The 15,697-nt window shown below is 50.9% G+C and overlaps 1 protein-coding gene across 1 annotated transcript; it reads left to right on the top strand.

Moving 5' to 3' along the window:
• Window positions 1–1,920: 1,920 nt before the first annotated feature.
• PSMD3 (proteasome 26S subunit, non-ATPase 3) lies at window positions 1,921–15,454 on the top strand. Its single transcript, XM_055575967.1, has 12 exons — window positions 1,921–2,318; window positions 4,558–4,748; window positions 6,554–6,691; window positions 7,905–8,041; window positions 8,901–9,091; window positions 9,256–9,359; window positions 12,749–12,863; window positions 12,966–13,085; window positions 13,421–13,524; window positions 13,768–13,923; window positions 14,838–14,888; window positions 15,012–15,454. Exons 1-12 carry the CDS (start codon window positions 2,099–2,101, stop codon window positions 15,087–15,089), a joined length of 1,605 nt encoding a protein of 534 aa, XP_055431942.1. The 5' UTR covers window positions 1,921–2,098; the 3' UTR covers window positions 15,090–15,454.
• Window positions 15,455–15,697: the final 243 nt, after the last annotated feature.

Below are 15,697 nucleotides of genomic sequence, written 5' to 3'. Positions count from 1 at the left end.
AAATATCAATAACCTCAGATATGCAGATGACACCACCCTTATGGCAGAAAATGAAGAAGAACTAAAGAGCCTCTTGATAAAAGTGAAAGAGGAGAGTGAAAAAGTTGGCTTAAAACTAAACATTCAGAAAACTAAGATCATGGCATCTGGTCCCATCACTTAATGGCAAATAGATGGGGAATCAATGGAAACAATGAGAGACTTTATTTTGGGGGGCTCCAAAATCACTGCAGATGGTGACTGCAGCCATGAAATTAAAAGACGCTTGCTCCTTGGAAGAAAAGTTATGACCAACCTGGACAGCATATTAAAAATCAGAGACATTACTTTGCCAGCAAAGGTCTGTCTAGTCAAAGCTATGGTTTTTCCAGTAGTCATGTATGAATGTGGGAGTTGGACTATAAAGAAAGCTGAGAGCGGAAGAATTGATGCTTTTGAACTGTGGTGTTGGAGAAGACTCTTGAGAGTCCCTTGGACTGCAAGGAGATCCAACCAGTCCATCCTAAAGCAAATCAGTCCTGTATATTCATTGGAAACTCCAATGCTTTGGCCCCTGATGTGACGAAGCGACTTATTTGAAAAGACCCTAATGTTGGGAAAGATTGAAGCGGGAGAAGGGGACGCGACAGAGGATGAGATGGTTGGATGACATCACCAACTCAATGGACATGAGTTTGAGTAAATTCCGGGAGTTGGTGATGGACAGGGAGGCCTGGTGTGCTGTAGTCCATGCTGTCGCAAGGAGTCGGAAACGACTGAGCGACTGAACTGATAGACACTCTCCCCATCCGCATTCCTCCGCTGCGGATTTTATGCTTTATTTTCAGCCCTAGCTAAACACAGATGCACTTGCCTTGTGGCTCAGCTGGTAAAGAATCCGCCTGCAATGCGGGAGACATGGGTTCGATCCCTGGGTTGGGAAGATCCTCTGGAGAAGGGGAAGGCTACCAATCCAGTGACTTTCACTTTTATTTTTCAAACTCGGACAAAGTCTGAATCCCATAGGGTTTTCTGTCGTCTCCAGTTCGGTTTTATTTCAAATCCAACAGAGCTGATACTTTCCAATTGTGGTCCTGGAGGAGACTCTTGAGAGTCCCTTGTACAGCAAGGAAATCAAACCAGTCAATTCTAAAGGAAATCAACCCTGAATATTCATTGGAAGGGCTGATGCTGAAGCTGAAGCTCCAATACTTTGGCCACCTGATGCCAGGAGCCGAATAACACGAAAAGACCCTGATGCTGGGAAAGACTGAGGGCACGATAAGGAAGCGACAGAGGATAAGATGTTTGGGTGTCATCACCGACTCAATGAACATTTGTTGTTGCTCAGTTGCTCAGTCGTGTCCGAGTCTTTTTTCGACCCCATGGATAGCAGTACGCCAGGCAAACTCCAGTAGACAGCGATTAACAGGGAAGCCTGGCTTGCTGCAGTTCATGCGGTCGCAAAGAATCGGACACGACCGAGCGACTGAACAACAGCCTAGCTCCACAACCCTCCTCAGATTATTTTCTTCTCTCGTGCCCGATTAACCGGGCTACGGTTGAGGACCAGCCTCGTGGATCTCGAAAGTGAATCCTGCCGGGGGCAAACTGAGCGAGTTTAAGCATGAAACCCGCCCAGCAACTGATGGCGTCAAAACGCCCTGCATTCCGGTAGGTCCTACTCACTCCTCGCGGGGTGGGGTGCTCCGCAGTAACCCAGTTGGAGCCTGAGGTGACCGCTTGTGGACCTCTCGTGGACATTCACGGAAGTGCACTCGAGAGAAGCAAGCAAGAAAATCAACACAGCGGAGCACGCCAAAACAAGCCTTACAGACGCAAAGAAGCTCCTCCCCGCTCCTTCCGTGGAGATCCGCCTCCATCATGCGTCTCGGTGGTTGACTTTTTCCCCCTTTGATGACTCGGCCATCGACCAGTCCGGCCTGTAGTTTCCCAGAAGGCCCAGCGCCGGGAAGGGGTTTGCAGCTGCTCCGTCATCGTGCGGCCCGACGCGAGCCCGCGCTCGTGTGCAGGCCCGGCTCGGTTCCTGGTCTCCGGTGCGAGGGTTTACGCGAGGCCCCGGCCTCGGTCCCCGGACTAGGCCGCGACCCCGGGCGCCATGAAGCAGGAGGGCTCGGCGCGGCGCCGCGGCGCGGACAAGGCGAAGCCGCCGCCCGGCGGAGGGGAACAAGAACCACCGCCGCCCCCGGCCCCCCAGGATGTGGAGATGAAAGAGGAGGCGGCGGCAGGTGGCGGATCAACCGGGGAGACCGCTGGCAAGACGGCGGCTGCGGCGGCTGAGCACTCCCAGCGAGAGCTGGACACCGTCACCTTGGAGGGTACGAGAGCTTGGGCCGGGGACGTGCCCTGATCACGGGTGACAGCACCCGATGATGTAGCCTCTCCTTGGGACCCCAGCGTAGCCTCCACCACCGTGACTTGGGGGTTCCTTGGGATCACCCCCAGTGCCTGCTCCCGCTACCCTGACACTCCCGACCGTGGCCCGGATAACTGAACAGTTTCTCTAGACTCTGGCCTTCTCCCTTCTCACACACCCTCCCTCCACGGGGAATTGCATCTAGAACTAGGTCTCACCGGGCCCGTAGACTCCCTCTTCTAAGTTCTCTCCTCTTACCTTATTATTCCACTTATATCTCATCAGACTGATTCTAGTGACCCCAATGCATGACTGATCTCTACAAAAACCAGTGTCTGTATTTATCTTTGAAGGGGGATAAGGATAACACAGAATACTGACCCCTGTGTTTTAAGAATGATTGCTGTTGTCTTAACTACCTTTAGAAAACTCCGCTAAGAGAGCCCTTTCTGCTTAGTATCTTGCTTCCTCGTTGCTCTAATTGAACTGCCCAAACGATCCTATCTTGTTTTTCTCTCCCTTCAAACCCTTACTCCTGCTCTGTTTCTAAAGAGTTTAAACACATGATACACTTTCAACTTTTTAGTTGTCATTTGTTAAGTTCCTGATACTCACCTCCCATCTAAACTATATACCAATTCCCCCATTTCTCTTCTCCTTGGTGCCTGTTCTCAGTTTCCACCTCCTCTTGTTTCTCCAAGTTTATATTTCACTTTTCCAACTTAGAGCATCCTATCCATATTTGGAGTGGGTAGAGTGAAGACTCCCCACTGTGACCCTGGTGCTATTGCCCACTTCTGGGTCAAGTAGGAGAGGACTATTTATTGGATTTTCTCTCTGCTTAACTGCATGAGATACTAGCTCAAAAACATTGAAATAAGCAAAGTTATGCTCCTAGGTGGTGGTTTGAGGATGTGATAGTGTTGACTGCATCAGCTCCTATTCTAATACAAAGGAATATGAATACAAGGGAAACTGAGAAGCTACCAATTGATGGTGCTCCCTTATTTCTGGACATTTGTTTCCATTTTCCTCCATTATAAATAGCTTTGCAGCCATCATCTCTGCCCACGTATTTGATCTATTTCTATAATTACTTATTCAGTATAGATCCCTGAGTTGAGAGGGTAAATATTGTTAAGGTCTTTGTTAGATATGTCCAGGAAAACTGTACTGATTTACATTATGCAAACAGAAATGTCCTGGTCACCCCTGTACTCTGTATGTTATCATTTTTCAAATACTGTTAGAATGGTTATTGAAAAATGTTTTCATTTGTGGTTATTTGAATACTAATGAAACCTTTTTCGTGTCTATTTGTCATTCCTCTTTCATATTAACCATTCATACTGATTTGTATTTATTTTAATCCTTTATACAAGCTCTTTATTGAATATGCATCTCTGGCCACATTTGTTGCAGATATTTTTCTTTTGCTACAGTTATTAGAAGGATTTTGTTTATTTGTTTGCTTTTTCTTTTTTTTTTTTTCTTTCTATTTTTAAAAATTTTATTGGCATATAGTTGACTTACAGTGTTGCATTAGATTCAGGTGTACAGCAAAGTGATTATTCACACACATGTATTCCTTCTTTTTTAGATTCTTTCTCATGTAGGTTATCACAGGATTCTGAGCACAGTTCCCTGTGCTGTATACAGTAGTTCCTTGTCGGATATCTGTGTTATATATGCGTTAGTCACTCAGTCGTGTCCGACTGTCTGTGACCCCATGGACTGCAGCCCACCAGGCTCCTCTGTCCATGGAATTCTCCAGGCAAGAATACTGGAGTGGGTTGCCATTTCCTTCCCCATATTTGTTTGCTTTTTCTATGAAGTTCTTTAAGTCTTTTGTGTGTGTATGTGCGTGATTTCTCCCATTGTTTGCATTTGGAAAGTATTTTCCTATTTGAAGATCTGCTAAATTCCCACGTGTTTTTGTTTTTCATTGTTTTGTTTTGTTTTTTTCCTTTTTATGTCACCCTCTACTTCTTCTCCAACCCAGCTTTATTTTTCTGTGTCTCTTGGTTATGTCTTAAAATCAGCATATGGCATCCATAAGTATTGCTCAATCCTGTTAGAATAAAAGAGGGGACTGGCCACATCCTGACATTTGTAAGCGGCTTCCTAAGACTGCTTGGCTGGAGTGGCGGAGGGGAAGGAGGAGTTGCAATTCACGTTTTTCCTCCCCTGGTCCTCCTCAGACATCAAGGAGCACGTGAAACAGCTGGAGAAGGCAGTGTCGGGCAAGGAGCCTCGGTTTGTGCTGCGGGCCCTACGGATGCTGCCTTCCACGTCCCGCCGCCTCAACCACTACGTTCTGTACAAGGCCGTGCACGGCTTCTTCACTTCCAACAATGCCACTCGAGACTTCTTGCTACCCTTCCTGGAAGAGGTGAGTGGAGTCAGGCCAGCGCAGGAGTGTGGGCTTGGCTTGAGACACACAGGGACACACATTCCACCCTGGGTAGCTGTGTGCCATCCTGGAGACCTGTCTTATTACCTGCCACAGCAGAGACACGAAGCAAAGCAGCCCCCTCATTTGCCCTCTAACAGGGGGACCATCCTTCTGCCCAGTAGGGTCAGTATTCTGAGTCAGGAAAAGGATCTGAGAATCAGGACCCTTCCAACTACATTCATTTCCCACCACTCCCAACACAGGGCCTAGGAGAAGGTTCTACCATCTCTTTGCCTCTGAAGCTTCACCATGGAGGATGTAGAGAACAATGGTTAAGGGACTTCCCCGGTGGCCCAGTGGTTAAGACTCCTGCTTCCACAGCAGGGGTTGTAGTTGGATCCTTGGACAGGGGACTAAGATTCCACATGCCCTGCAGTGTGGCCCCGCCCAAAAGAGAACAGTGGTTAAGAGCCCAGGTTTGGGAGAAGGTTGAGTTTTTAACCCCAGCTTTACCATTTGATGTTGGGCCTAACTTCCCTGTGCTCTAGGGGGATTCTAGGTTTCACTGCTGTGGCCTGGGTTTAATGCCTGGTCGGGGAATTGAGTTACGCAAACTGTGTGGCTTGGCCAAAAAAGAATAATGAGACAAAAAAAATTTTTTTGGTGGTAATAAAGAAATTTGGGGGGAAATTGACATATATATAGTATTTATTTTCAGATCTAGTCACTAAAACTGGAATAATGTGTAACATCAAAAAACAATCGTGGTGGGGGACTTGATTTGATGTATGTGATGAACAGCTCTGGGGGCACGTTGTAGGGCAGTTGCTGAGGAAGACGGGGAAGCTCTTAGAACAGTGTGCGGCACAGAGTGCATGTCGATGACGTTAGTTTGCTGGTGGTAGTTGTCTCCATGCCAGGAGAAACCTCTCCTTTTCCTTTCTGACTGTAAAACTTCTCTTATCATCCATGGTACAGTTCAAGTCCTGCCCCTTCTTAAACTTCATTGGCCCTTCAGCTACCTTCATCTCCCTAAAATTCTGTATGCTTACAATCTGTTTCATAGATGAAAAACTCAGGGAATCCCCTGAGGTGGACAGTAAGACTTTACTGTCTGGGAAAGGGGAAAAGCACCCTCCCCCAGCCCTGCCTGGAATATTTTTTAACCTGTACATCTCTGAAGTTCCCCCACCACGATTGTTTTTTGATCTGTTACACATTATTCCAGTTTTAGTGACTAGATCTGAAAATAAATACTATATATATGTCAATTTCCCCCCAAATTTCTTTATTACCACCAAAAAAAATTTTTTTTGTCTCATTATTCTTTTTTGGCCAAGCCACACAGCTTGCGTAACTCAATTCCCCGACCAGGCAGTAAACCCAGGCCACAGCAGTGAAACCGAGACTCCCAGCCACTAGACCACCAGGGCACTCCCTTCTCATTATTCGTGATCTCATCTCTAGAACTATATCACTTTATTAAACAGAATTTGCAGTGGTTCCAGGTATGGTGGTTTAATCTCTAGTTATATTGTAGGCCCTCTGAGGGGTCCTTACATCGTCCTTTCTGTCCCCGTTCTATTCTATAAGGATGCTATACTTCTGCAACCCTTTTCTGTATTGATTTTATCGCCAGCCTTTTTGACTCCCTTCAGTATTTTTGTATCCCCAGCACCCAGAAAAATCTTGGCACACAGTGGGCACTTAGTAAATCTCTTGAAATAATAGTGAGTGCCTAAGAAATTCCTGGTTGATTGATCTGACTGAGCTCTTCCACAATAACTCATGTCCTCTCCTAGCCCATGGACACAGAAGCCGATTTACAGTTCCGTCCCCGAACAGGAAAAGCTGCGTCGGCTCCCCTCCTGCCTGAAGTGGAAGCCTACCTCCAGCTTCTCATGGTCATATTCCTGATGAACAGCAAGCGCTACAAAGAGGTATCCAAGACCAGAGCGTGTGACTCACGCGCCCCAGGCAGTGCGTGGGGTCAGTGGGGGAGATGGCCTCTTGTGAAGAAATAGATCATCATTGGTCATTCACTGCCCCCCAGACTCTTCCCCAACGTGAGAATGCGCCCAGCCCCACATCCGAGGAAGACCCCTCAACTCCTGCTCGGGCCCTGGGAAAGGCCTGCCATGGTCACTCTGTACCTCTCTGTGGCACAGTCCCCAGCTAGTGGATGCTTTGGAAAGAGTAGATTTGGAGGCAGAAAGACCTGGCTTCAAATCCCATTTGTACCTTAGGCAAATTGATTTCTCCCAGCTATGTGTAAGATAAGACGAACTGCCATTCTCACAAGTTTATCATTAGTATTAAAAAAATAATACATTTAAAAAATACTTGGCACAGTGACCCGCACAAAGTCAGCATTCCCAACATGTTAATAAATGGTAGCTCTCACTGTGGATCTGAAAGGCTCCATTGTGGATACGACTCTTCCAACACAGCCTCCAGCTGGGGCAGCTGCCCTGGCAGGCTCAGCTTCTCTCCCAGGGGCACACCCAGGAGGTGACAGGTCTTAGGCCTCAGTCTGCTGTTTTATTTTTTCCTCGCTTTGCCACTGGTTGGTTTTTGTTTAATTGGTTGCTCTTTAGCTATAATTCACCCACTTGATTGGGTTTTTTTGTATATTCACAAGGCTGTACAACTGCCCTCCTGTCTAATTCCAGACAAGCTTAATCACTACCCCACCAACCCTCACCGCCCCCCACAAAGAAAAACACCATACCTGTTAGTAATCACACCTTGTTCTCCCCTCCCCCCAGCCCAGTAATCTGTTATTACTTTGTGTCCCATGGATACTATGTGCCTTTTGTGTCTGACTTCTTTCCGTGCTTAGTGTTTTCTAGGTTTATCCACGGTGTAGCGTGTATCTGTACTCTATTCGTTTTTATGGAGGAGTAATATTTCATCATATGGATATACCACATTTTGTTTAACCATTGATTAGATGATAAGCACTTGGGCCAGTTCCCCTTACTGGTTATTGTGAAAAATGCTGATACAAACATTGGTGTGCAAGCTTTCGTGTGAACATGTTTCCAGTTCTCTTGGACCTCTGCCTAGGAGGGGACTTGCTGGCTCACGTGGTATCTCCGTGTTTAAATTTTGAAGCACTGCCGCTTGACTCTCTTTTGGCTGCCTCCCCAGGCACAGAAGATTTCTGATGATCTGATGCAGAAGATCAGCACTCAGAACCGCCGGGCCTTGGACCTTGTGGCTGCCAAGTGTTACTATTATCACGCCCGGGTCTATGAGTTCCTGGATAAGCTGGATGTGGTGCGCAGGTACCAGTGGCCAAGGGTCTCGCTTGCGGCCCTTGGGGTCAGCAGCACGGTCAGAGCTGTGGACTTGCAGAGGGCTGAGGCCTGGGGGATGTCAAGGGCCCAGCAGGAAGTAGGGGTGACGGTTAACACGCCCTGAGCTGGGGGAGGGCTCTAGAGGCCGAGACAGAGATGACCACTGGCCCGCTAAGTCCTGTCCCCTGGGCTCCTCCTCTCACCGCACGTCAGGGAGGACTGTTCAGCGGGTCCGAGGTACGAGGGCGGCGTGGCTGAGGCCCTTTGTTTTGCACCTGAAACTACCACAGCATTGTTAATTGGCTGTGCTCCAATATTAAATAAATAAAAGATTGTTTTTAAAAAGTACAAGGACAGGCTAGAAAGCCTTTCACTCCTCTGCCTGGAACCCGTGGTGGCTCCCCATTCCCCTCGGGGAAAAGCCAGAGCCCTCCTGATGAAAGCTTTTGAGGCCTCCTAGGGTCTGGGCCCCCGCTCCCCGACGCCTCGCTCTTCCACGGGCGCACACCTCCCTTGGCCGAGAGTGCCCTCCTCCCTGCGTCCTTCAAGCCTGTGCTTAACTGTAGCCTTCCCAGTGAGTCCTGCCCTGACCGGGCTGTTGAAAGCCACAACTCCCTCCTGTCCTGCTCGCCCCTGTCGCACTTACCCTGATTTCTGCGTCACCCCCCACCCCCACCCTTTGTCATCCTCACGGTACACTTATTCATCATGAGAGTTGTCTGTCTCCCCCTTCTGAGTGCAGGTTCTCTAAGCAGAGCTCCATCCTCTGTGCACCCAGACTGGTGCTCTACTAGTTGACTATTCAGAGTTGTTATTTGAGGCCTTGACCTCATTTCTCTCCTTGCAGCTTCTTGCACGCTCGGCTCCGGACCGCCACCCTGCGGCACGACACGGACGGGCAGGCCACGCTGCTGAACCTCCTGCTGCGGAACTACCTGCACTACAGCCTGTACGACCAGGCCGAGAAGCTGGTGTCCAAGTCCGTGTTCCCCGAGCAGGCCAACAACAACGAGTGGGCAAGGTACCTCTACTACACAGGTGAGCAGGGCCCGCGCCAGCCGGGAGGTGTCTCAGGCTCACTCGGCACAAATTTGCTAAGAATGTGGTGCCCGTGGTGCCTAAGAGGCGCTCTGGTTTGTGGGGGACCAAGGTTTGGATAATGCTCTTCTTGTCTTGATCAGCTCTCCTCTTCTCACACCCAGGGCGCATCAAAGCCATCCAGCTGGAGTACTCAGAGGCCCGAAGAACAATGACCAACGCCCTTCGGAAGGCCCCTCAGCACACAGCTGTCGGCTTCAAACAGACGGTGAGCAGCAGCTCTCTCTCCCCTTTGACCCCCTTACTCATCTGATACCATGTTAGTGCCGTTTCCCCATCTGAGGAGCCAGGAAGGCATCCTTACTTTGTCTTCGCACCCTAAAGGTGGCATCGCGTGTCTGTTTCCACATAACGTTGTTCAGGGCACCGTAGGCAGACACTGCCTGCACCTCTGGCAGTATATATCCCCAGTCTTCTCCCTGGTAGGTAGGTTTAAAATATTCCTGACTCCGCAGAAGATCCTATAGTTTTTTAATGCAAGGGTCTTGTTTGTGTTGATAAGCTCTGGACTCCTTATCTAGTCCCCCAGGTGCCCCTTTGGGAGCAGTGGTGTCTGGCCAGGGAACCCAGGGCCCTCCTTAAGGTGGCCGGCTCAGGTGGAGGTCAACCTTGGCCATGTCAGAGCTGTCAGTCCCCAGGTATATTTCTTGAGTGCTGACCTTGATACCGGGCACTGTGAGGGATAGAAAAGAAGGATTAGAAATGGTATTTGCACTCAGAGAGATGGATGCAGAACACCTGAAGCAGAATGGCTTGAAGGCTGTGTAAAATCACAGAGCCGAGCAGCCAGAATTAGGACCCAGCTTTCCCGGCCACAGATGACTGCTCCCACACACAGATACCTCCTAGCCCTTGAAAGAGAGCAGGATGAGCATGTACACCGACGAGCTCAGTGTGGTAGGAGCTCTGGTGTGTTTCATTTCAGCAGTTCAGAGAAAGGCGAATTCAGTTGTGGTAAAATAAAGAAATCTTTAAACAGTTATATTTGATCTGGTTTTTGAAAGATGGGTTGAATTTTCATAGAAAGGGGTGGTTTTTCAGACACATAAGGTATATTGCAGAATGTGAGATTGCTTACAATGTAGGACACACACTAAACCTTCTAAAAATCAGTAAAAATGCACGTAATTGACATATAGGCTGTGTTGCACACCAGGGAGAGGTGTCATGGGGTAAAGCAGTGTTTTCAAACCAGATTTAGCTGTGGATGGATAAGGTTTCAGAGTTTTCTGTGGTAGACCCAGGTTGCAAGAAGGAGCAGAGGGAGCTGGAGTGAGGTCTTGCCCATGGACTGTTGGTGAAGGGGCCAGGAAAGAGGTGGAAGGGCTGCTCGAGAGGTGAAGAAGCAGAGGTAGGGGAACTTCCCACCCAGAGAGGCTGAAGCAGAGAGGTGACGAGCCAAGGCCTGGGGAGAGGTAGGCGGGATGGGCTAGAGAGCCCCAGTGGAGAGCCGGCTTTAAGTAAAAACAGGGAGCGTGAGAATGGTTTGAGACAGTCCTGGACTTTAACGTGGCATCTAAAGCAGAGCAGGCTGAAGGTGTACCGTCCATAACTGTTCCACGTTCTCGTCTTGGGGGATCTCATTTGCTTTCACAGCTTAGCTCTCACCTCCACAATGCGTCACCAAAGTCCATTAATCTGTCTTAATCTGCCTGGTTGCTGTAGCAAGACTGGCTGGCTTAAGCAGCAGAAATTTATTTTGTTCTATTTCTGGAGGTGAGAAGTCCAAATTCAGGATGTTAGTGTGGCTGAGTTGTTCTGGGGGCTTCTCTTTTGCTTGGAGTTGTCCATCTTCTGCTGTCTCCAAATGGTCTTCCTTCTATGCATATCTGTATCTCTAATTCTTCTTGTAAGGACCCCAATCATAACTGGATAAGGGCCCACTCACATGACTTCATATTCCCTTCATAATTCTCTTTAAAGATTCTAGCTCCAAATCCAGTCACATTCTGGGGTAGTCAGGGGTTAGGGCTTCACCATAAAAATCTGGGGTTCACAGTTCAGCTCATAATACAAGTTTTGAGCCCTCTCACGAACCCAGACCTGCAAATTCCACTTCTCAACAAACATCTCCATTAAGATACTTGCTGGCTCCTCACGCTTACCTTGTCCAGACCCGCTTGTGTGCCCTTTACAGTCCTTCTTGCTCTCCTGATCTGCATAGAAGCCTTGGGTCATCTTGGACTTGTCCCCACCTTCCCCATCACTGAGTCGCCTGTTGACTTCCCTGACGGCTTTGGTAGTCATCTCCTCTCTGATGTTGCCCGTGCCCTTGTTCAAGCCACCAACACTGCTGGTCACCATCCTCCCCTCCACCAGCCCAGCTTCCCCTGCCTGACTCGGTGGAGGTCCTGGCCAGTCTGCCTGGTCCAGGAAGCTCACATTTTTCCCATTTCTTACCCAGTAAAGTACTGTGGGTCTTGTGGATCAGGTAGTTCAGGTAGTATTACTGTTATTACACCCGTTCTAGGGAGGAGGAATCCAGAGACTCGACATTTCTAGCTGGCAAGTAAAGACTAGCATTCTGTCTCCGAGCTCAGAACTCAGCCTGGCACTCAGAACTGGGTGTCCCGAGACATGCCCCAGGCATCTCACCTGACAGCCCTCCCACTCCCTCAAGTACACTGGCCTCTTCTCCAACCTGTCCCCTTAGCTGAGGCATTCTCCCTCCTTTTTCTGCTTCATCAGAATCCTCAAGGCTTGGGACTTCCCTCATGATCCAGTGGTTAAGACTCCGTGCTCCCAGTGCAGGGGGCACCGGTTCTGTCCCTGGTCAGGGAATTCAGATCCTGCATGCTGTAAGGTGTGGCCAAAAAAGTACCAGTCTGCCATTGCTTAAAAGAATCCTCAGAGCTCATGCTAATTTCTGCCATCACCATGGCTTTCCCCTCACTCATGGAGTACGCAGAGGGACAGGGTAGTGGTGAGCGAGGGGACCACCCCGGAAGGCAGGACCCTCCTTGCCCAGGTGTGGGCACCATCACCCACCCCATTTTTAACCGCTGGCCTCCTTTGTGACGCTTGCTTGCCCACGGTTTAGCTCTCTGTGCTCCTGTCCCTCCTGCTTGTGGGGGAAGTTGTCCCCTCCTCCCAGTCTCCCTTGCAGGGTGCTGCATCAGGAGGAGGGGCCCGGTTTCCCAGGCAACCCTGTCCTTCATACCCAGCTCATTCACCAAGGCTCTGCAGGCCCTTTGCTGGGCTTCTTCCTCTACCCATGTGACTAGTTTACATATGGTTCACCTCCGTAACCAGCATCTTAGGCTGACTTGCATCCCATCCCCGAGGCCTCTGGGCCCTGCTTCCTCACTGGTTCTGAGCCATAGAACCTGCCCATCCAGCCTGTAATTTGGAGCTTTGCCATTTTGGAGCTTTGTGCACTGACTGGCCAAGTGAAATGAAGCTGAGGCCCGGTGTAGTCAAAGGGTCAGACCCCAAGGCAGAGCTTTGGTTCCACATGCAGCACAGCTTGAGGGTTTTTTCCCCTCCATGGGCCCAGTCCAGTGCCGCTGTCCTTCTTGTCCAGTGTGTCTGGCTGAGTTGAAGCCCCCTTGGTTCTCTCCTCCCACCCTGTGGGGCTCCCTGCCCACTGCCTTCCAGGTGCACAAGCTTCTGATTGTGGTGGAGTTGCTGCTGGGGGAGATCCCAGACCGGCTGCAGTTCCGTCAACCATCCCTCAAGCGCTCACTCATGCCCTACTTCCTTCTGACCCAGGGTAAGGCCGGTCCCCTCCCAGGGTGTGCCGCCCCCTGGCACTGTGTCCCCTCTGGTGTATGTGCCACGGGCAGCATCTGACCCACTCCTCTCCCCACCGCAGCTGTCAGGACAGGAAACCTAGCCAAGTTCAACCAGGTCCTGGATCAGTTTGGGGAGAAGTTCCAAGCAGATGGGACCTACACCCTCATCATCCGACTGCGGCACAACGTCATCAAGACAGGTGTGGGTTGGGCTTCAGAATCTACCTTCCAGGGTAGGGGACGCGGGTTCAGTTCCTGGTCAGGGAACAAAGGTCCCACGTGCTGCGGGGCAGCTAAGCCCACACACCACAGTGAGAAGCCCTTGTGCTGTAACGAAGACCCAGTGCAGCCAAACTAGAAAAAAGAAAAGGTAACCTGATCACTTAAAAAAAAAAGACGAGTGTGGATCAGGGTCTGAGGGAGCCCTGGAAGCAGGACTAGGACTTGGCTTCTTTGGGGCTGGGACAGCGCTGTGGCTGCCTGGGCGGGTGAAGGGTCTGTGCCCAGCCTCTCCTCCCCACGGCCCTCCTCCCAGGTGTGCGCATGATCAGCCTCTCCTATTCCCGCATCTCCTTGGCGGACATCGCCCAGAAGCTGCAGCTTGATAGCCCAGAGGATGCAGAGTTCATTGTTGCCAAGGTGGGCCTGGTTTGGGGACCACAGATGCAGTGTTTCGGGCGCGGGGCGGGAGGGGGTTGACAGCTAAAGCGGTGGCATGCCCAGCTTACAGTGAAGCCAGGAAGCCAGTGAAGCCAGAGGGAGTGTCTGTGTGTGCACGAATGGATGTAGGAGAGATCAGGGAGGACAAAGAGATGAGACGGGATGTTCTCAGACTTAGAAGATGGACTTTCTGGTGACTTCTCCTCCCTTTGGGGCCTGCAGGCCATTCGAGATGGCGTCATTGAGGCCAGCATCAACCACGAGAAGGGCTACGTCCAGTCCAAGGAGATGATTGACATCTATTCCACCCGCGAGCCCCAGTTAGCCTTCCACCAGCGCATTTCCTTCTGCCTGGATATTCACAACATGTCTGTCAAGGTGAGGGGCCCTGAGCTGCAGAGCCAGCTGGGCAGCAGCACGCTGCCACACCCCCAGGCTCCTAGAGAAGACTGGCTTGGTTTGGGGCCCAGCTCCCAGTCTCTAAAACACTGGCGGTCCAGAAGGGGCAAAGGACTTGGCTTGTGGGACCACAACGCCTCTGTGGACTTAAAGGGTCTGGTTGCCAGGAAGGATCAGACTGGGGTTTAGAGTGCACGGTTCTGGATTTGGTGCCAAATTTGAGTCATTTACCTTCTCTGAGTCTCTATGTCTCCATCTGTGAGATTGATAGTGAGGTATTACCTGCCCTGCCTGCTTCACAGAGTTGTAGAGATTGGATGAAATCACTGTCTTGGGGCACTTAGCAAAGTCTGAATTGTGTAAAGGGTAGGACCACCATCTTGGTCCACAAAAGGCTCCTAAGCCTCTGTGGGTCAGGTGCTGGTACTGTCGGGCACCGTTTTTCCTGGTCTCTCCCCCCAGGAGACCAGGGATATCACTTTGTCTGAAATCAGGCCAATGCTGTGCATGAAAGGCCCTTGGTGACTGGCCCCCTGTGTCTCTAGCCTCACTCCCCAGGACCGCTCCCGTCAGCCCCTCCCCCGCTTCTCCCCGCCTCCCAGCTGGCCCCACTGAGCTCCAGCCTAACCTCTCACACCTTGAATGGCTCTGCCTAGAATGCCCTTCCTTCCACTCCTGTAGGCCATCCGTTCTTCCTCCTTCTCACTGCCAGTTCGCCTCCCTGCCTGACTGGGAGGGTTGGTCGTCTGTCCCTCTGGATTTTCTTTTTTAGTCAGTCACCATGCCTAGCTCCCCCAGCAGACTAAACTGGGGAGTGTCACCTGTCTGGTACATTTCCTGGCGCCCAGATGCCTGCCTCCTCTTCACTCACTCCTCTCTCCATTGTGCTTCAGGCCATGAGGTTTCCTCCCAAATCCTACAACAAGGACTTGGAGTCTGCAGAGGTAAGCTGCTTTCTGCTTTGGGTGGAAGGGGAAGTTTCTGGAAAGCCTGGATGGGTCGGGCTGGGTGCAGACCACAAGCCCCCGGCTGGTCCTCAGCCCCTGCCCCCCTGCCCTCTTCCCCAGGAGCGGCGAGAGCGGGAGCAGCAGGACTTGGAGTTTGCCAAGGAGATGGCAGAAGATGACGACGACAGCTTCCCTTGAGCTGGGGGGCTGGGGAGGGGTGGGGTGAGTGGGGACTGGCTCTGTCTTTCCCCCACGGGGGTCCCCTGCCCGGGGAACTGGCTCCTCTTCCCACGTGGGGCACACAGACTGCTATGTGCAGGGGGTGAGGGGTGCAGGGAGCCGGTCACCCCACCTCATCCCAGGGCCCCTCCTCAGCCGGTGACTTAGCACACGGGGGCAGGCGGGTGGGCGGGCAGCCTCCCAGGGCAGGGTCCTGGCTAGTGGTGTGGGCAGCACGATGGGGGAGCGCTCTCCTCCAGGGGCACCAGAACTGGGACATGTGTTAGGTTGTATGTTTTTTGAAGCCTCAATTATGATTTTTAAACAATAAAAATTTCCCCAAAGCTCCTTGTGTATCAGTTACTCTATTTTGCCCTCACAGGTACAGTGTTAACAGGCCCAGATTTTTCTCCTGACCTGGGAGTGCCAGCCCCAGGCATGATCTGAGGACCTGATGCTGCTGTAGATGAGGTGGCGGCCAGGGGCTGGGTGAAGAGACTCTGATCTGGGGTCAGAAGGGCCTGGGTTTACCCTTACGCATCTAACTGGCTCTCAAATAATTGGGCAACTCTCTAAACCTCTCAGGC

The sequence above is a fragment of the Bubalus kerabau genome, chromosome 4 (genome assembly GCF_029407905.1).
Source record: "Bubalus kerabau isolate K-KA32 ecotype Philippines breed swamp buffalo chromosome 4, PCC_UOA_SB_1v2, whole genome shotgun sequence".
NCBI classification, from domain to species: domain Eukaryota; kingdom Metazoa; phylum Chordata; class Mammalia; order Artiodactyla; family Bovidae; genus Bubalus; species Bubalus kerabau.
The sequence above is the reverse complement of the archived record's forward strand: the minus strand, read 5'-3'. Positions and strand labels throughout refer to the sequence as shown.